This window comes from Podarcis bocagei, assembly GCF_964188305.1.
Source record: "Podarcis bocagei genome assembly, chromosome: 13".
In the NCBI taxonomy this organism is placed as follows: domain Eukaryota; kingdom Metazoa; phylum Chordata; class Lepidosauria; order Squamata; family Lacertidae; genus Podarcis; species Podarcis bocagei.
In genome coordinates, this window is record NC_138138.1 from 19,764,922 (window position 1) to 19,786,383 (window position 21,462).

Below are 21,462 nucleotides of genomic sequence, written 5' to 3' on the forward strand. Positions count from 1 at the left end.
AAGCCAAAGCACAGCTTCTGATTGGCTGCAGGAAGTTCTTGCAGCCAATTGGAAGCCGCGGAAGCCCCGTCGGACATTCAGCTTCCAAATACAGTTTGCAAACCAGAACAGTCGCTTCCGGGTCTGCGACATTCGGGAGCCAAAATGTTCAGGAACTAAGCTGTTCAACTTCCAAGGTACGACTGTATTCCAGATCTTCTTTTTTCTTCTTCTTCTTCTAGATGATCCATTACCTCACACATTATGCTGACAAGATTGAGTCCGTCCATTTTTCTGACCAGTTTTCCGGTCCAAAACTTATGCAAGAGTAAGTATGACACAATAGATAGCGTGCCTTCAAATTAATGTTGCACTGAACTTTGTAAAGGGGGTGAGAGAGAAAGCAACCACCACTGTAGGCAATCTCCTTTATTATCCAGAGAGCAGAGAAGGGTGCCCATATAGTGCTGTTCCTCTGGTCATGATAGCCATGAGTTGGGGATTCCAAACTGGCCTGGTCACATAATTTATTTAGTTTACAGCAGGTTTTGGCTTTTCTTCAGCACCAGAGGTCAGTTCTACAGTACGCGAAGTGGGAGTGCTTAAAATAGCGCAGTCAGTAAGAAAGCACTGTTTCTCTAGAGCATTCCCAAACTCGGCTCTCCAGATGTTTTTGGGACTACAACTCCCATCATCCCTGACCACTGGTCCTGTTAGCTATGGATGATGGGAGTTGTAGTCCCAAAAGATCTGGAGGGCCGAGTTTGGGTTGCCTGATCCAGGTGTTGGCTGATCCACAGCTGCTTGAAGAAGGATACGCAGAAGGAATTATAGGTTGTGTCCCAGTTACTGCCCATTAGACCATCATGCTTCCCTCAGCAGTCTGCTAAGTGGTTTGTTTTGCAGCAAGTCAGAGGTAAGGGTCTGTCACGGGTTGGCCTCCTCTGTGGAAGGAGCAGATTCCCAAGACAAATTCTCCACTGCTGATAAAGGACACCTGGATGCAATTGGGCTTCTCCTCGTAGGATGCTTTTTCTTGAGTGTCTTAACACTTTGCAGTGGAGGCAAGGGAGGTAAAGGTAAAGGGACCCCTGACCATTAGGTCCAGTTGTGGCTGACTCTGGGGTTGTGGCGCTCATCTCGCTTTGTTGGCCAAGGGAGCCGGTTACAGCTCCCTTGTCATGTCCTCCCTGGTCATGTGGCCAGCATGACTAAGCCGCTTCTGGAGAACCAGAGAAGCGCACGGAAACGCCGCTTACCTTCTTGCCAGAGCGGTACCTATTTATCTACTTGCACTTTGACGTGCTTTTGAACTGCTAGGTTGGCAGGAGCAGGGACCAAGCAACGGGAGCTCACCCCGTTGTGGGGATTCGAACCGCCGACCTGATCGGCAAGCCCTAGGCTCTGTGGTTTAACCCACAGTGCTACCCGCATCCCAGAGGCAAGGGAGACTATTGTCTAATCAGATTTTTTTCTCACCAGTGTTTCCAGCGGGGTTTATTGTGGGAAATGTATTCACAAATGCCCTGCAAGGAAGTGGTGGTTGTTTAATTTATTTGTCGCTTTTCCCCCCACCACAAAACGACTCCTAGAGCACTCAAAAAATCTCTTTGCAGGAAATTGCTGCGATAGCTTAAAATCTTCCAGACTTGGCCTATAATGAAGAATGCATGTAAACACACCCAAAACAGGAGCCCATCACGTGTTCGCTAATGGTGATTTTAGTTACTGCCATGTTTCCTTTGTTTGTTACATTCTGTAATATCCTTCCATAAATGCTTTTTTTTTGTTGTTCTCTGCTAGGGAAGGTCAGCCTTTGAAACTGCCTGAAACTAAAAAGACACTATTGTTTACTTTTAATGGTAAGCAGCCATGCCTGTTTTCAAACTACTTTTCTTGAGGATGTAAAACGTTACAATTGGGAGCACATTTCACAGTAAAAATATAACTTGTATTGTCTTGTGGGTAAGAGTTTATTTATTTTCAGTAGCAGTCCCCCCCCCCCCGGTTGTTATAAGAGGGAGGTCACAATAGGGCAGTGTCCCAGAATCACAGTCACAGCCTTGTTCTTGCATACCAATGCAGGTGAAGTAGGAAAGATAATGGGCGTCCTAGAAAATCTTTTGGCAGGAGCATTTCTAAATACTGGAAAATCTATAGTTGTCCTCTGTCAATGAATTGTGCAGGAAAATCAGCTGTGTACAAAGGTTATGACAATCAACAATTCTAAAAGTTTGGGTGAGTGGGAATGATGCAGTCAAACTAAAAATTTTAAAAAATTGTCCAGTAGCACCTTAGAGACCAACTAAGTTTGTTCTGGGTATAAGCTTTTGTGTGCATGCACACTTCTTCAGATACTACTTCAGATTTTCTTGCACAATGGAGCACAAGGGGCAATTTTTAAAATTTTTTAGTTTGCCTGCGTCAGACCAACATGGCTACCTACCTGAATTTGGAATGATGCAGTAATTCTGTTTAGGAGACAGTGTTTAAAACAGGGATTGTAATCTCTGCGTTGTTGGATTACACTCCCATCAGCCAAAGGTCAGGGAAGACATGACAGCTTAGAGGGTCACAGATTAGCCACCCCTGATTTAAAAACCATATGCTTTTTGCTTTAGAAGTACCTTTTCCCTTGTATACAAATTTGATAAACTGTTCCATAATAAACTAATTTACTGTATTTTTCGCTCCATTGGACGCACCCGACCATAGGGCGCATCTAGTTTTTAGAGGAGGAAAACAAGGAAAAAATATTCTGAATCAAATGTTGTATAAACTACCGGTATATCAGAATCATATTACAGCCATGTAAAGTGAACAGCAGTCAACAATGGCATTAAGAACCATCATCGCTGTCATTAACAAATGAAGAGAGACTTTAAGGTTTGAGTACTCTTCTAGTCTTCTGTGAACCCCAAGAACTCATCACTGCTAAAGTCAGAATTTATGAAGCTCAGTTGCTCACAGTCACTGACATCACTTTCTTCGCTATCTTCATGTAAAATACCATCTTCGTATCCATCCAAAGCATTGCTAATGCCACATTTTTTCCTCTCAATCCTCTTCCTCCCCTCTCTCAGCGAACAGCCTGCCAGCTGCTCGCAAACATTCCCTTTACTTGAATTACAGTCAAGAAACAGCCAAGCAGAGCTTCTCAGCGGCAGGCTTGGGAGGCTTTCCTTTTCCCCACTTTTTTCTCCCCCCCCCCCAAGCAGAACAGTCCCCTTTTCCAGCCTCCTCCTCTCCATCCCTTTCACCCAAACTCCTCAGGTGATGTCCTTCACTGCTCCCTCTCCTTTGCCCTCTACCATGACTCTCCACTCACGGCAACCTATGGTACCTTATCTCCCTTCACCCAGCTTCTTGGTCCCCCTCCTCTCCGTCCTCTTCCTCCCCTCTCTCAGTGAACAGCCTGCCAGCTGCTCCAAACCTTGAGGGGAAGGGCAGGCTGTTGGCAGAACAGCACCCCCCACCCCCATTCAGCAGCCCAGAAGTGTGGGGCATGGCGCACAGCCCTCCCCTTGCTCCAAAGCTTCCCGGGGCTGCAGGGGGAAGCCGAGGCTGCCGGCAGGGGAGCGCGGCTCCCCCCCCCCGCCCCCATTCAGCAGCCCAGGAGTGCGGGGCATGGCGCACAGCCCTCCCCTTGCTCCAAAGCTTCCCGGGGCTGCAGGGGGAAGCCGAGGCTGCCGGCAGGGGAGCGCGGCTCCCCCCCCCGCCCCCATTCAGCAGCCCAGGGGTGCGGGCCATGGGCGCACAGCCCTCCCCTTGCTCCAAAGCTTCCTGGGGCTGCAGGGGGAAGCCGAGGCTGCCGGCAGGGGAGCGCGGCTCCACCACCACTACCAAAGACCAGTCCAAGAGTGTGCCGCACTCCGGCAATTTGGCTCCAGGGACCACACATTCGCTCCATAGGACGCACAGACATTTCCCCTTACTTTTTAAGAGTAAAAAAAGTGCGTCCAATGGTGCGAAAAATATGGTAATCAGCTAATGAATGAAGCGCCCATTAAAACGTCTGTCCCAAAAGTGGAGTAATGCAGAAAGACTTCTGTTCCAACTGTTGTTTCTGAATGCATTTCCTTTTCTTCAATGCCTTTAAGCTCAGGAAAGTTTACTTTTGCTTTTTCTAGTGCCTGGATCAGGCAACACCTCCCCGAAAGATATGGAAGCTCTGCTGCCTCTGATGAACATGGTTATTTATTCCATTGACAAAGCAAAAAAATTCCGTCTGAACAGAGAGGTAAGTCACATGCTAATTGGTGTGTATGGCTCTTGTTAAAAGTACAGTTTACAAAATCCTTGATAATTCCATAACCGTCGCTCTTTCTGACAGATACATACCTGAGAGAGTGCTCAGCGTTAGTTGCAACGGGACATGATATAGCTGAGAAGGGATATAGCGGTCATTTAGATTGGGGAGTGGGGAATGGATTCAGTCAGTGGACTGGATCCTGACCTCCCCTAAACATTGACCAGTGGGTGCAACCGCCACGACTATGGCAAGCATTTTCCTTGGCCCACACAGTTATATTTCAAGCCTTGCAGGCAAAGGAAGTGGGATTTGCAGCAGCAACTGCTGGTCAAACCAGGCAGGCAAAGATGGTGTTTCTCTACATGACTTGTTGTAAGTGCCAATCAGCTGTTTGGTGCTCATAGCAGGCACTGCTTGGGTCAGGGATCAGCTGTACTACAGAGTTCCCAGTTGGGAGCTTGATAGTGTTACCAATTTCAGCAGGGCTTATTATCAGCACCAATCAGCTGATAGTTTGTGCTGATCAGCTAAAACTGATTTATTTATTACTGATTTATTTTACTGATTTATTTATTTTTTTGCAGCCAAATATACATAATAGCAAGGGATGCAGGTGGCGCTGTGGGTTAAATCACAGAGCCTAGGACTTGTCGATCAGAAGGTCGGCGGTTCGAATCCCCGCGACGGGGTGAGCTCCCATTGCTCGGTCCCTGCTCCTGCCAACCTAGCAGTTTGAAAGCACGTCAAAGTGCAAGTAGATAAATAGGTACCACTCTGGCGGGAAGGTAAACGTCGTTTCCGTGTGCTGCTCTGGTTCGCCAGAAGTGGCTTAGTCATGCTGGCCACATGACCCGGAAGCTGTACGCCGGCTCCCTCAGCCAATAAAGCGAGATGAGTGGCGCAACCCCAGAGTCGGTCACGACTGGACCTAATGGTTTACCTTTACCTTATACATAATAGCAGGTGTGGGGCAGGTGAGTGTTGGTTGTGGAAAACAACCTCACAGCCAAGTTAGGCCCCGTTGGATCTGATTTGGCTTGCGGGCTAGCTTTAGATGTTCAGGGTTCAGGTAACGCCAAGCTGTAAATGTTAAACCAGCACATTGACATGCGCTTGGAAGAACACAGAAAACCAGTTCCAGGGCTGGATAATTGTTGTACGGTACTCTTTTTAGAAAGGGGAGAGCAACTGTGCACTGTACCTGCCGACACTCTCAGAGAGTCATCAAGGGCAACTCACGTAAACGTGTCAGAGTAGTGTGGTGTAATATTGTAATCCAGCCAGTTTTGACCAGTTCGGGACTAAGCTTTGTCAGATATGAGTATCGAGAGATTTTTATCTCCCGTGCTGAGCTCATTGCAACACTGCCTGATGCACTAAAGGTTTGCTCATACTGTGACTTGTTTGTGTCTCTCCCTTGCTTCGGGGCAAAGGGCAAACAAAAAGCGGATAAGAATAGGGCACGTGTAGAAGAGAACTTTCTGAAACTGACTCATGTGCAAAGACAAGAGGCCGCTCAGTCCCGCCGGGAGGAGAAGAAACGGGCCGAGAAAGAGAGAATCATGAACGAGGAAGACCCAGAGAAGCAGCGCCGCTTGGAGGTAAAATGAGCTTTAGATGCAAGCCCCATTGTACTAGGGCAGGGTTTCCCAAACTTGGGTCTCCAGCTGCTGTTGGACTACAAATCCCTAGCTAGCAAGACCAGTAGTCAGGGATGATGGGAATTGTAGTCCAAAAAAACAGCTGGCGATCCAAGTTTGGGAAACCCTGTACTTGAGCATAGTGGAAAATCAAGCTCTTGCCAAAGATGCTGGGCTTGCTGGAGCTCGTGAGGTGAAGAGCACACCCTTTCTGAGATCTCTGGTGTGTTTAAAATGAGCATTATAAGTTTGGAATGCTCACTTACTGTAAAATTCAGTGGTGACCCATGTGTCATCGCCCCCCCCCCCATTTCTGCATGTCTAGTTTATACATGGTAATGGGAAGAATGCATCACTTTCTGCTTCTGTTTGCACGCAGAAATAGCAGGTACGGTGGATATACAATGGAGATTAATCCACGGAAAGCGATCTGTAGAGATAAGCTTTTTAAGCGAGTCGTTCTCAAAGTAATAAGTTGTGCTCCCCATGAAGCCGTTTGGAAAGCTTCCATAGCTCCTGCTATAGCCATCTGTGTACATCCTGCCTTTTACATTAAGTTTGTAGGCATCCTGCTTCTCCTCCAGATTGAGCTGAGCTTGGGTGTCTGCCCCAACATCCCAGAATGAAAGATGTCAGCTTTTTCAGGCACTCTTGGGGGTTTAGATGGTCAGTTGATATCATTGACCCTCTGATCTCGATGTTTTTCAAAATTGTTCTGCTGTTTTCTCCTCTGTTGGACCATTAGGTTCCTATGTGGGGTATTAGCATTCTACCTGTGCTTCCTCATTCTAGCCCCTTAGTGCTACATTCTTTACGGCTATAGGCGCTGTATCCTTAAGATCTCTCCAGAGCTTTGTATTTTTCAGAACAACGTGGTTGTATGATCTCCCAATAAAGGTTTGGCCTTCCAAGTAGCTCAACAGGTACTAGTGCCTTTTCCCCCTGTGACTTTCTAACCCCATGGAGGAAACGTCAATATCCAACAAAGCCTTGTGGCTTGCATAAAACCTGTATGTTAGCAGAGACTTGTTTACTCCTAAAAAAGAAAGTGAAGAATTCTCATTTTCATTTTTACAAAATTTGCACATTGACATTTTGCCAAAATACAAACCATACATTCATCATTGACTTCCTTCCCCCCTTCTGTGGTTCATTTTGTTAACCCTTTACCGCTGGGTATTCTAATTATTCCAACTTCTCTCAGTTTTATTTCAATAAACTTTATACCATTGTTCCTTTTTGTCCTTTCTTGGCAACTCTTACCTAGATGGTTTGAGTCCTTTGCTCTGGCTTATGCCCCAGCAATGCCAAATGGTAATTTTAGTCAATTTTATTTAGGGGTGCAGCAGTCTTAGTAGTCCTTTGAGAGAGAACCCCCCTTAGTAGAGTTTTGTAGGGCCTCCGATTGCACAGTCACAAGACATTATAAAGATAGAAATCTTTGCCTTGGCCAAGGCAGCCTTTTGGGTGAATTATTCTGCAGAGACCTCAAGCAGTAGAAATTGGTAACTACCAGGATTGGCTTAGGAGGTAGGAATTTCCTCTGTTGGATGTCCTCTTGCCTGTGAAGAGAGGGAAGGAAAATCTTACCAGGTACATTTCTGTTCTTGTAGACAGGAGAGAATTGGGTTCCTGCTAATGTCAAAACAGTCAGTTCTCTGTTCGGGTTTTGTGGTAGGTTGGGCTACTTGGGACTCTTGCATGTCCAGCTGTAGAGTGGATGACCTGTCCATATTTTCTTAGTGATTGATTACTGCAGTGTTTTGGCTTCCAGCCAGCCTGGGTATTCGATGGGAAGTTCCACCTCCTTAGAAAGTCATATCATTTTGCTCTCCTGCAGAAATTCACTAGGCAACAGTTTCTTTTCCCACCCCACAGCAAGATGTGGGAGAGATCTTTGGATCACCCACAACAACTGAGTCACATGCGGTTGCATTTGTGGCACAACAAAGTGATTACCTGGAGAAACCGTTAGCCTAGACTCCCAACTTTATTTCCTTGATGACTTTGAATTCGTGCTTTTGTTTTCACAAACAAAACACACATGGACTCACGCAGTTTGTCACCCTTCCAACAGGAGGCTGCTTTGCGGCGTGAGCAGAAGAAACTTGAGAAGAAGCAAATGAAAATGAAGCAAATCAAAGTGAAAGCCATGTGAAGAACAAAGCTGCGAGAAACCTCTTTCTTGGTGCCAACCCTAGAATTGCAATTTGCTTCCTACAATGAACTAATTATATTCCTGACCTTAATCATTGCCCATTAAGAACCACTTCTGACACTAGCCTTTGTTGCTCATGGGATTATGTTCAAAGCGTTTCTGTGAATGTGTACATGTGGTAAGGTTTGTTAGAACGCCAAGCAGCTTTTCCTGGGTGAATCGCAGGATTTTTCCTGGAAACGTTGCATGGGTCATCAGTTCTGATTTAACTTCTACGTGTGCCTGCGTGCACTGGGTTGCTTCAAAAAGTGATCCCATAAACACCAAAGTTACATTTCAGTCGGCAGCAAGCGAGGTGTTCTTTGCATTGGCACTCCCAGCAGGTAGGATACAACCCTGAAGCCCACTTCAGTCCCCCTTGGTGTGTGGGACTGGACTGCTAATAAATATTTTCAGGGTTGCAGCCACTGCTCTGGTTTTATGTACATGCAGATGTGTATATAGAGAGCTTTGCAATTGTCTTCCATGTTGTTGGATTGTTCATTTTACCCTACTTGCTTTGGTATTGGAGAAAATTGCAATATTCCTTGGAATTCTTTGACTCCTTGTTTCTTTAAAAGTATATATCTATCTATATATATATATATATATATGGGAAGTTTCCTAGAATGTGCCAGCAATGCATATGCACTTTGATACTATTTTTGGGAATGGGGCAAAATAAAGACTTAAAATGGCCAAAATTAAAGAACAACCAACCAACCTTCACGATGGGGTGGAGGTGGAACACCACTCCTGTAATTGGCGCATCCGGCACAGTTAGATATCAAGCGATTAAGCACAAAACACAAAAGCTTTCAATAATTCAGGTTTTAAAACCAATTGTAGCGCATGAGAGAAGGGGAGATTTCCTTCTTTCACAGCTCTTGTAATAGGAAGGTGCTAAATGTGTATTATTTAAGTACTTGCAGTTTTCCCAAATCATTAATCTGGAATTATTCCGGGGGGCGGGGAGCTGCTGAGTGTAGTTTGGGGCAAGCATCTTGGAAATCAATCTGTGGACGACATATTGAAAAGCCTGTGTGCGGATAAGCATTGCTGTTCAAGCTTCGTAGGATCTGGGCCTGAAGATTCGTGCATGCTATTGTTGGTGTGTAAGTCGGAAATTTGGAAACGACAGGTGCAAAAGAATTTGCCCAGTGATATTTGATTTTTCTAAACATATATATGTATCTGGTTTAAAACAATGTGTGCCCTATCTGTAAAATTGCACAGAAATTGGGGGGCATAACAGTTGGTGAGCCCCCTGCTGCTGCATAAAGTTCTCCGTGGAATCAAACATGGTTCCTCAACCATCGGCCCGTTACTGAAAGCCATCCCAGCACAGCAAACTAGTGTGTATCTGCACATGGTTTTGCTGTGCCCATTTCCCCATGTGGATGGTGCTTGCTGGTTCTGGCTGAGTTCACATGTTGGGTTCCTTTCCTTCTCTAGACAGATGCCTATGTGTGTTTGTTTAGCAGCTTTTTCTGGATTTCAGTGTGTTCTAATTGTGTCTCACCTTCCCTGGTAATTTCTTCTTTTTATGTTTCTGAGGCCGCTGGCTATATAACAGTTTGGCAAGGAGCTAGGGACTAAAATAACTGTGCAATTATTCCCCAGCAAGGTAGAATAAATTTTTTTTTAGAGGAGTGTACTTTTTGTTTCTGTTAAAGGTTATTTACTGAGGAGTTGGTGTATGCTGGGGAAACTGGAGTTTCTCAACACTTTGCAGTCTTGTGGAATTGCTGCATTTTATAAATGCTTGACTAGCTGGCATTTAATCATTTGTATGTAACGGATACACTTTCTGTGGTGGGTTTAATGGGAAGGAACTTGTTTCTTAATGTATTTTCTTGACGATGCTTTTACCTGCAAATATCTTTGATGCAATAACATTGAGCTGCTCCTTTAAACAGGCATGTGCTAAAAATACATTTGTCAGAGCATGGAAATGCACAGGTTCTTTCTGAATGCAAAAACAAAAAACCCTGCAACCTGGAAAAAAAGGCATTTGAATTTAGTAATTTTTATAACTACCACTTATAGTACTTTACAGCAGAAATAACAATCCTATGTGGGATTCAAACTATTTTGTCACTAGATGTAGAAAGTAAAATTGAATAAAGTATTGTTTCACAGAGGTCCTCTTTTAAAGGAAATTTTTAAGCGGCTTGCTTTGTGTTCTGGAATAAAGGGGGCGTATTACTGAACTCACATAAAATGGGGCAGTGGATGCTGTGTGTGTGTGTGTGTGTGTGTGTGTGTGTGTGTGAACTACATAAGAAAAAAGAAAAGGCAAAAATTTAAAAACAGTTCCAACTCCTTTTTTGAGTGGAGAGGCTGTATTATTGAGTTTTTTGTCCGTTTCCTTCCAGAGTTTGTTCCTGGATTGCCCTTCCTCTTTGAAGAAGGGTACTTGTATTGCAGTGAGGTGGCCAGCAAATTTGGGAGAGCAGGAGTGAAGTTGGCAGGTATATGTACTTTCTTACTGTGCCAAAATGGGATGAGGTGGGGATTATTCAGGGCATCATGTATTGTACATGTATTCCACCTACCTTCATCCTTTGGGAGAATGGAACTTGTACAGCTTCCTTAGAAGGTTGTCCCTCCTGTAACTGGGTGTATGTGTACATATATATATTTTTCCTTCATTTTTTTCTAAATGCCTCATTCAGCTATGGAGCTTGGGGCAGTATACGCAGAAATGTAAAATCTGCAAAAAACAATGTAAAACACAGCCAACAACACAAGTAAAACCGAGAAGAAGAAAACCATCCAACTTACATATACACATTCATGTAAGTATTTCGAATGGAGTAAAGGGAGGTTGGGGCTTTTGTGAAAACGAATTGTGGCCCACCAAACCTTGGAATTTAGAAACATTTGGGAAATAACAATGTGGCTTTGTGGTTAAGGGTGTTGGGAGTAGAACTGGGGAGACTTGGGTTAAGTTGACCTTACTGCTGATCAGTCTATACAGTGGTGCTTCGTAAGACGAAAAGAATCCGTTCTGTGATTCTCTTCGTCTAGCAGTTTTTTCGTCTTGCGAAGCAAGCCCATTGACGGATTAGCGCTATTAGCGCTTTTAGCGGCTTATCGGCTTATCGGATCAGCTGATAAGCGGCTTAGAAAAAGGGGGGGAAGGGAAAAAAACCTGCAGGAACTCACAAGACATTTTCGTCTTGCCAAGCAAGCCCATAGGAGATTCGTTTTGCAAAGCACCTCCAAAACGGAAAACTCTTTCGTCTAGCGAGTTTTCCATCTTGCGAGGCATTCGTCTTGCGTGGCACCACTATACTAGGAAGATTTATGACTTCATACAAAAGGATACAGCAAGCTAGTAAACGTAAAGGGACCCCTGACCATTAGGTCCAGTCGTGGCCGACTCTGGGGTTGCGGCGCTCATCTCGCTTTATTGGCCGAGGGAGCCGGCGTACAGCTTCTGGGTCATGTGGCCAGCATGACTAAGCTCCTTCTGGCAAACCATAGCAGCGCACGGAAACGCCGTTTACCTTCCCGCTGAAGCGGTACCTATTTATCTACTTGCACTTTGACGTGCTTTCAAACTGCTAGGTTGGCAGGAGCAGGGACCAAGCAACGGGAGCTCACCCCGTTGCAGGGATTCAAACCGCCGACCTTCTGATCGGCAAGTCCTAGGCTCTGTGGTTTAACCCACCTTACCACCCTCGTCCCTCCAGCAAGCTACAGCAAGCTAATTTCCATCTAATTAATACAAATAGTGCTCTGCCAAACTTAATTTTGCCACTCATCATAATGCTTAGATGATGCTTGGCTTCCAGGTTGTCATCTAATATCCTACTGTATTGGTACAGTTAGGGGCCTCTTGGACATATTTGTCAATGTGTGTTCCAGGTACTGTATGAGTGTCTCACATCCCTTCAAGCCTTAAATCCAGGTGAAGCTTGCTGTCTCCAAGCTAGCATGAGTGAGCTGTGGGACGGGAACTGCCCCCTTTCTTTGAGGCTTTTGCTTTCTCTGAAATCAATAGTGATTCTTGCCCCGAACACAGAATATGCCACAATGCCTGGGGAGAGTTTGGTTGTGGAAAGTGAATAGTGATGTTAAATTCTCGAGAATAATCTTTTGGAGAATATTCTCAATAATATTCTCGATTAATGAGAATATTGTACCATTGAATGGCACTGCAAAAACCAGTTACTGGCACTAAATAAAAATAAACATCAACTGTTTAAATCAAGGCCATCTCACATGCTTCCATGCATAATTGTATAGGCCTAGGTACTTTAAGGGACGCGGGTGGCGCTGTGGGTAAAACCTCAGCGCCTAGGACTTGCCGATCGTCAGGTCGGCTGTTCGAATCCCCGCGGCGGGGTGCGCTCCTGTTGCTCAGTCCCAGCGCCTGCCAACCTAGCAGTTCGAAAGCACCTCCGGGTGCAAGTAGATAAATAGGGACCGCTTACTAGCGGGAAGGTAAACGGCGTTTCCGTGTGCTGCGCTGACTCGCCAGATGCAGCTTGTCACGCTGGCCACGTGACCCGGAAGTGTCTGCGGACAGCGCTGGCCCCCGGCCTCTTAAGTGAGATGAGAGCACAACCCTAGAGTCGGACACAACTGGCCCGTACGGGCAGGGGTACCTTTATCTTTTAGGTACTTTAAGTGTATAAAGCATTAAAGCTACTTTCTGTAAAAGGGTATAGAATTGCTAAGAATAAGGTCACACCAAAATAGAAAAAAGGCTATTACATATAGTTGAAATACATATGAATTCAAATGTTCATCAAATTAAATGAATAGCATTTTCAAAACTAAATAATAATAATAATGTTTTCTGTAGCTCACATTTCAGAACTGCAGTGGTGAATGACACAATGCCCAGTACAGTGGTACCTCTAGTTACGAACTTAATTTGTTCTGGAGGTCCGTTCTTAACCTGAAACTGTTCTTAAGTAGAGGCGCACTTTTGCTTATGGGGCCTCTTGCTGCCACTGCACCGCCGGCACATGATTTCCATTCTCATCCTGGGGCAAAGTTTTAAACTCAAGTGTTTGTAACCTGAAGTGTTTGTAACCTGAGGCATTTGTAACTCGAGGTACCATTGTAATGTAACAGGATCAAAAAAATCATTTGTTACTTACACTGGCAATATCACAGCTTGACTTTAGTTTGTGGAGAATATTCTCCAGATAATTTTCTAGCAGAGAATATTCTTGATAATAATCTCATTTTCGAGAATATTCTCACCTCACATCACTAGCTGTGAATGTTGCTTTTGTAAGAATCACACACACAAACTCGCTTCATCAGGTGGAACACTCCCCCCCCCAGCGTTGCTTGAGAAAGGTTCAGTCCACCATATTGATTCAAAATGGTGTCCAGTTGTAGTCAAACATAGACTACTTCCTGATCATTGCGACCATCGTGCAGAATTGAGTTATGATATATTAAGAGGGGACCAAATACATCGCAAACAAGCAACTTTCCAAAATTCATACTGAAGCAAAGAAAGGTTGGGTGAAATGAAGTTGTCGAATTTCTGCTGGCCACCGGGTCGTAAGAAAGGAACTATAGTTCTCATTGGTCGCCAATCCTCTTTCCGAAGACTCCTGCTGCCGTGTTGTGGACAAACGACCTTCATACTTTGGAATACATGGCTGCGATCTAGTCATGGGTATATAAGATGGCTGTTTCGTGAGTGGTGAGCTAAGTATGGGCACCCTCCTTTTTTTTCTCGCTCCACAGTGATTATGTCCAAGTAAACGGCCGTTCTTTTACCATTCAGTCTATCCCAAATGGGGAAGAATTGCCATTTTGGATGAAAAAGGTACTTAAATGTACTTTCCCTAAGAAACCAGAGGCCTTTCTCTTGGGCATTGTCGGCCAATTGGTGTCAAAGAAAGATAGAATTTTCTTCATGTATGCTACGACAGCAGCAAGAATACTCATCGCAAAGTATTGGAAGACACAAGATCTACCCACAGTGGAAGAGTGGCAGATGAAAGTGATGGACTATATGACATTGGCTGAGATGACTGGCAGAATCCGGGACCAGAGGAAAGAGACGACGGAAGAGGACTGGAAGAAATTTAAAATTTACCTTAAGGACTACTATAAACTTGATGAATGCTAAAATGCCGAGGTGTAGAGAGAAAAAGGGACACAGCGATATATGATTAAGTTAAAGAAAAGATTAAGAGAATATATATTTGACAAAAATTATTTAGAAGCTGCTGAAATAATTTAGTAAATTGGGATGCAGAAAGGGGAGGTATGGGGAAGTCCGAGAAAGGAGGGTTATGAAAAAAAGGTCATGAAATTATACGTGTTTGTTTGTCTTTTTATCTGTTTGTATTGTTTAAAAAAATGTTGTAAAACCAATAAAAAATTTATTAAAAAAAAAAAAAAAGAATTGCCATTTTGGCTTCCCAGTTGTTTTTAGTTACATTTCCAAGTTTCTGGGTAGGTTTCTTTAATCATTTTTGGAGTCACAGAATCATAGAATTGGAAAGGGACCACGAGGGTCATCTAGTCCCAACTCCCTGGAATGCAAGAATCTTCTTTGCCCAACCTGAGGCTCAAACCTACAACCCTGAGATTGAGAGTCCCACACTACTGACTGAGCATGATGATGACTCGAGGATGATAGTAAGCTTAAAGAGCCATACGTGGCACCAGAGAAACACACCCAGCCACAAGGTATGTAGCTCCTCGCATCATTTTTCACCCCTTTTAGACAGTGGAGACTGGTTCATGAGGGCAAATGGGGCACCAACCTCACTGCTCTCATCCAGCAGCTCCCAACCTGCCTGCCTTCTTCCTTACACCTGGGGGCTGCCACTGCCTGCAAGTCTCAGCGTTGCCCTTGAAGATCTCAACAAGAGAGGAGCACGGGGACAAAACCAGAATTATTTAGCTTTGCCTGTCATTGATTCTGGCTTCACTACTTGTTGACCTCCCTGCTTGCTGCCCTACCGGTTCCAATGGTCCCCAGCTGCCCCTGAATCTAAGGTAAGATTCCTCTGGAATGTACCTCTGAGCCCCTAACAGTCCTCCCTCCAATATTTTTTCCTGCCACCAGGAAGAGCTGCCATGTAGTAGCTGCTTATCTGAAGCAAGGTGATCCTGGTCAACAGCACTTTTAATCTCTATTGAACAGTCTTCCCATGCTTATTGTGACCAGCTCTGATATCTCCCCATCTTCCAGTGGGCCTAAGGAAATGGCAAATGTCTTTAGGTAGGAGGAAGTAGCCAGGTTGTACCTCTCTCCCAACTCTTATGCCTGATCTACACATGCAGCAGAATGGTGTGTGCAGAATGAACTCCAGGTTGGGGTGGGTGTCACCTTTTCTATGCAGTGGTCCCTTTATAAGAAACTCTAAGGAGGATTGTGGCCAGCCCTTTTCCTGATTGCTGTTTAGTTATTTAGTCGTGTCCGACTCTTCGTGACCCCATGGACCAGAGCACACCAGGCACTCCTGTCTTCCACTGCCTCCCGCAGTTTGGTCAAACTCATGCTGGTAGCTTCGAGAATACTGTCCAGCCATCTCATCCTCTGTCGTCCCCTTCTCCTTGTGCCCTCCATCTTTCCCAGCATCAGGGTCTTTTCCAGGGAGTCTTCTCTTCTCATGAGGTGGCCAAAGTATTGGAGCCTCAGCTTCAGGATCTGTCCTTCCAGTGAGCACTCAGGGCTGATTTCCTTCAGAATGGATAGGTTTGATCTTCTTGTAGTCCATAGGACTCTCAAGAGTCTCCTCCAGCACCACAATTTAAAAGCATCAATTATTCGGCAATCAGCCTTCTTTATGGTCCAGCTCTCACTTCCATACATCAGTACTGGAATGTTACTTTTATTTGCAAGGAATTATTCACCGTGGGAAACATTAAAAAATGTGAGACATACACAGTCTGAAATGGTGCATCTGCAGCAGGTGTAGATGCAGAATTTAATTATTGGAAAGTGATTAATTAAAGGTTGGGATGTAAAATGCCCTACAAAACCAAATACAAAAGATTATAGTGGTGTGTCCAGCTGCTGTCATTCAGTGGTGAAAGGATGCTCTCTGTACATTCTGCGCTTTCTCTCTCTTGTTTTCTGAAATAAAAATGCAGGAATTGAAAAGGATTTTGTATTTGACAGGAATGCGATCAGAAATTTGAAGGGGCTTCCACAAAGGAGATGAACAGAAACAACAGCGTGTCCCAACATTTTATTATTAGTGTTTTGTTGTCATCCATTTTATCCTCGTTCTGCCTTCTTTTTTCTTCTTTTTAATTTTTTTTAATTAAAGTTTTGATGATACAGAAAGATAAAAGAAAATATATAGACTCACAAAAATAAACTGCTATTTACACAAACAAAAATCCTTTCCACCCTCGTGACTTCCCCTCACCCCACAGCTTCCCTCCACCTCACCTCAACTTCCATATATTTTAAATTCGGTACAAGCATTGCAATCTTTTAGGTTTTAAATTTTAATCTCTTTATAACATCACTTATTAATGCTTTCTTTTCCACTTTACTCCTTTAGTCTAAGCATATCAGCATATTCTTTTTTGAACTGTGTTTATCCATATATTCCTGACTTCATACATTCAGGCACTGAAGACAGGATCTACCCAAACCCAATTCTACTGTAAAAGAACAAGAAACAGATATTGACTTAGAGTGGTTGTGGGAATTGCGAGTTTTGAATCTCTACTCCAGACCAATTCATTTCGAATTTGGATGCAAAAGGAGCACTTCAAATGTCAATATAATGTGAATGGTTCCTGTGCGCTTGAATTGCCAGCGTTCTCTGCAATGTGTATGGGAGAAACATTGGGACAGAATTAGGCCTACATCTGTATAGCCTGAAACAGAAGACCTGGCCCTTTAAAATGTGTATGTGCACCATTTATGGTTTTCTCCTTGTACATTTTAATGGTTTCTCCATGCAGAACAAGACATATATGCAAAGGCAGGCGTCTTTTCTACACACCTTTAAAATTATGAGCTCGTATTTTCCTTCTGTCACCTTTAGTACAATTCTTAGCTCACCTTGCACTGCTTCTGCTATGCTGTACACTCTTTTTTTTCTTTTAAGTGGCTGACCTCTGTGTTTTTTCTTTAACACAATTCTTTTTGCCATTCTCATACCAAACTTGGTTGACGCAGAGCACGCTCACAAGCATGAAAGTAACAGATGACTTTTTAAATGGCCTGGTCCGATGCAGAGTTGAGGAGGGCTAGTCCACTGGTTTTCATGGGACTTGGGTGTGATGACCTCTGCATTGGATTGGGGTAGAGAAAAAGGAGGACGACAACATAATTCAGCTATTATGTAAGTGCCTGCAGAGGGCTTTATAATCTGCAATTTGTCTCTCTAGTTCTGAACTCTGATGAGTAACTAGGTGTTTAATTCCCACACTTCACAGTAAGTCTTAACTACATGGAAAATAAAGGCTATTTGCTACCTGTAAAACACACCCATAGGCAAGCCCCTGTGATGATAACTGTTTGCTTTCGGATAGCATTAACACAGGGGCGTGCCTATGTAATTCAAAATTTGTGCCTGAAAATAGGAGTCTTAGGCACTGTACATTTAAAGCGGTATCACACCGCTGTAAACAGCCATGGCTTTCCCAACAAAGAATCCTGGGAACTGTAGTTTGTTGTTAGGTTGTTATAAGACCCTCTATCCCCTTTGCACAGCTAAAATTTCCAGGGTTGTTTAATAATCTACCCCTCTTCTCAGGAAACAGGGAATTTTAACTCTCTGAGGGGAATTAGGAGTGGTCTCCAAACAATTCTCAGCAAACAACTACAGTTCCCAGAATTCTTTGGGGGTAAGCTATGGCTTTTTAAAGTGGAATGATTCTGCTTTAAAGGTACAGTGCAGATGAGGGGGCCTAACATTTGATCACTGTATGTATTCAGTGATTTTTGAATGTGTTTCCAATCATTCATTTGACATGGAAATACCTTTACTGGTTTATCTGAAGCACAGTATGTTCTAAAGATTATGATTTGCAGGGGGATGCCTTGGCTCAGTAGCTGTTTTTGAAAATTTAGATAATCTTCTGGCCCAAGCTGCTTTACAACTTGTTCCTACATTGGTTAACTCAAAAGTGCCCCACTTTGGTAAAGTCCTGTTGAACAGTATAGGGCAGTAGCCTTCAAGTTTTAACACACCCTGGCCAGCTTCTTGTACGGTAATCTTTTAAAGCCTGTGCGAGCTACGAAAAGTTATATGTGAGAAACTGGCATACCACTGAAAGATTTGCTCCCCACTCCCTCAACTGCTTTGGGGTCAGGTCAAGTGGGAGCCTTGGGTAGGGATGTGAAGCCCCCAAATTCAAAAAATTAGAGTATCAATTTTAAAACCACATTTTTTGGGGGGTGGGTCAGGCAGTGCAATGTGCTTCCTGCTAATAGAATCACAGAATTGTAGAGTTGGAAAGGACCACAAGGGTCATCTAGTCCAACCCCCTGCAATGCAGGAATTTCTTGCCCAATGTGGGACTCAAACCCATGACCCTGAGATTAAGAGTCTCATGCTCTTCTGACTGAGCATAAATTACATGTGTGTAATCACAGCCATACACACACACACACACACACACACACACACACACACTCACTCCAGCAACAATTGATTCCACAACAGCCTTGGCTGTTCCAGCCTATGACTCCAGTGTTGCATTAATACACAATACAGTATAACTGCAGGTATCTTTTATGCTCTTGAGCAGGGGTCAGCAACCTTTTTCAGCCGTGGGCCAGTCCACCGTCCCTCAGACCATGTGGTGGGCCGGACTATATTTTGAAAAAAATAATAAAAATGAATGAATTCCTATGCCCTACAAATAACCCAGAGATGCATTTTAAATAAAAGGACACATTCTACTCATGTAAAAACACGTTGATTCCCGGACCATCTGCGGGTCAGATTGAGGTGGTGATTGGGCCGCATCTGGCCCACAGGCCTTAGGTTGCCTACCCCTGCTCTTGAGTGTCCAAGTAAGGTTATGAATGTCCCCTGCCTCAAACCCTAGAGAGCTGCTAGACAATACTTAGGTAGATGGTCCCGTGATCTGATTCAGTATACAGCAGCTTCCAACGTTCCTACTTTCTGGTACCTGCTCCTGATAAATCGCTGTCTCTTCATTTCGCCTTTTGAGAATGTCTTGGTAAAATTACGTAAAGCTGTTGGTGATCAAGTTGCCATTCTTCATAATTTGTCTCCTTTCTTAGGACTTCTGGGTATAAATTTGTGCGTTGTCACTAAGGCCCTGTAGCACCTTTCATCTCTCAAACTAGTTGCTGGGTGTATTTTGAATGGGTGGTCCAACATTATACAACCACTGTTCCCCCCCCCCCATTGTATTTTTAACTTTAAAGAACAAACACACTCTTTGCGGTGGAAGTCAAGCTATGTGTGATAATGGCGGGCTGGTGTTGGCATTTGCCATCCTTGTGCAAAGGCTAGAAAAAAGCCAATTATGCCAGCCATGGGCCTGGGAGCTGCCTGGCATTTTAAAATTCCAGAAATGCTATAGTGTTGACATACTGGTATTCTTCCTCTTCAAATTTATAGACTGTTTCATGGCATAAGGTGCATCAAAACGGTATACAGTACACAGTAAAATAGAATAAAACACTGAAACACATGTTCTAAGGACAGTAAAATAAGTATAGTAGAGGGAATTGAGGGGCAGATAGGGCTTGTCGACCTGAGAAGGTAGCTCATCTCTAAGCCTAAACCTCTGCTGCCTTGTGGGACTTCTTTGGGAGAAGATAAGACTAAGGAGTAAACCATACACAAATCCAGTGTGGAGACCCTAATATGGTTGGAGGAGTCCTCCTTCCGGCAAACGTCTTGCTCTGCTTTCCTTTGGACCGCATCAGCAAGCCAAGACGGAGGGGGGTATTGTTTTCTGGGCAGCCCAGGACCTCCATACACACCACCTAGGCTTGCACCCCAGGGAAGTCACTTTGGTGCTACTAACACAGAGGTGCACTCCATTGTCTCTTGAGACAGACTGATGCCAACAACTCCTCAGCATGTTCTTCTCCCAAAACAATCCCGCAAGGCAGCAAAGGTTTAGAACCAGAGTTTTCCTTCTCCTATATGGGCTCCCTTCCCAGGTTGATGAGCCCCACTTGCCCCTCACTCCCCTTTACACTATGTGCAGATTGTTGGACCCACTATTGGTCTTGATGGCTAAATCCGCCAGAACCTGCCTTCGCATGCAGGGGAAGTCCTTTGCTTCAACAGAGGGTTGAAGCCGTTCTCGGGGTGTAGCGGCTGTCGCATGCTGACAGTTTCTAGGAGTCACAGGAGAGAGCTGAGTGCCGGATGAGGACCAAAGGTGGAGAAACTACTCCGGAAGTAGCACAATGTGTCCCCCACCAGACGTACTACCTCTCACATAAAAAGGTAAAGGTACCCCTGCCCGTACGGGCCAGTTGTGTTTGACTCTAGGGCTGTGCGCCCATCTCACTTAAGAGGCCGGGGGACAGCGCTGTCCGGAGACACTTCCGGGTCACGTGGCCAGCGTGACGAAGCTGCTCTGGCGAGCCAGCACCAGCGCAGCACACAGAAACGCCGTTTACCTTCCCGCTATAAAGCGGTACCTATTGATCTACTTGCACTTAGGGGTGCTTTCGAACTGCTAGGTGGGCAGGAGCTGGGACCAAAAGACGGGAGCTCACCCCGCCGCGGGGATTCAAACCGCCGACCATGCGATCGGCAAGCCCTGGGCACTGAGGTTTTACCCACAGCGCCACCCGCGTCCCTACCTCTCCCATAGTACCTCATAAATTAGTATTATCAGTGCTTTGTTTCAGGGGATACTCAAGAGTACCAAGTACCGGCGCCTTTTTTACTAGAAGAAAAGCACCAGCGTCATCGTATAGGACGATGTTTCTTGCTTTTAAAATTTAGTCAAAAATTTGGGGTCGTCTTATACATGGACAGGGGTTCGGGCTCTGGTGCAGGTGGGCCAAGGCTCTGGTTCGGGATCTGACTCTTGAAATATGGCAACCTAAACTCTGGCTGACACCCACAACAGAATCTCCAAGTTGTTCTGTTTGATGTTTAAAATATTGATTTATTAATTTTGGGTTCAAAAAAATAGGGGGTGTCTTATACAGTCAAACCTTGGCTCCTGAATGCCTCCATTTTGGAACGTTTCGGCTCCCGAACACTGAAAACCTGGAACTAACTGTTCCGGTTTTCAAACAATTTTCAGAAGCTGAACAGCTTCCAAACTGCATTTTCCATTTACCCCCCACTGACTTTGCAGCCAGCCCATTGATCCTCGGTTTTCTAACCTTTCAGAAGCCAAATGGTCTTCTGGAATGGATTAAGTTCAAAAACGGCCTCGGCCCAGTATATCTGAAGGAGCGTCTCCACCCCCACCGGACACTG

At 44.6% G+C, this 21,462-nt stretch overlaps 1 protein-coding gene and 1 long non-coding RNA gene across 2 annotated transcripts in view; one reads left to right on the forward strand and one right to left on the reverse strand.

Annotated features, from left to right (window-relative positions):
* The window catches only part of CCDC47 (coiled-coil domain containing 47), a 29,665-nt gene extending 19,454 nt beyond the window's left edge, over nucleotides 1-10,211 (forward strand). The window contains exons 9-13 of the mRNA XM_081166729.1: nucleotides 222-307; nucleotides 1,783-1,841; nucleotides 4,110-4,219; nucleotides 5,665-5,832; nucleotides 7,949-10,211. Of these exons, the coding sequence (XP_081022855.1) occupies nucleotides 222-307; nucleotides 1,783-1,841; nucleotides 4,110-4,219; nucleotides 5,665-5,832; nucleotides 7,949-8,029 (504 nt within the window). The 3' untranslated portion in view covers nucleotides 8,030-10,211. The remainder of the gene's footprint in view (nucleotides 1-221; nucleotides 308-1,782; nucleotides 1,842-4,109; nucleotides 4,220-5,664; nucleotides 5,833-7,948) is intronic.
* A 6,295-nt stretch (nucleotides 10,212-16,506) lies between these two features.
* On the reverse strand, nucleotides 16,507-20,876 carry LOC308571477. Its single transcript, XR_014001474.1, has 3 exons — nucleotides 20,832-20,876; nucleotides 20,239-20,454; nucleotides 16,507-17,315 (listed from the first exon to the last, which is right to left on the reverse strand). It is a non-coding gene; the product is annotated as an uncharacterized lncRNA (long non-coding RNA).
* Between the last annotated feature and the right edge of the window lie 586 nt (nucleotides 20,877-21,462).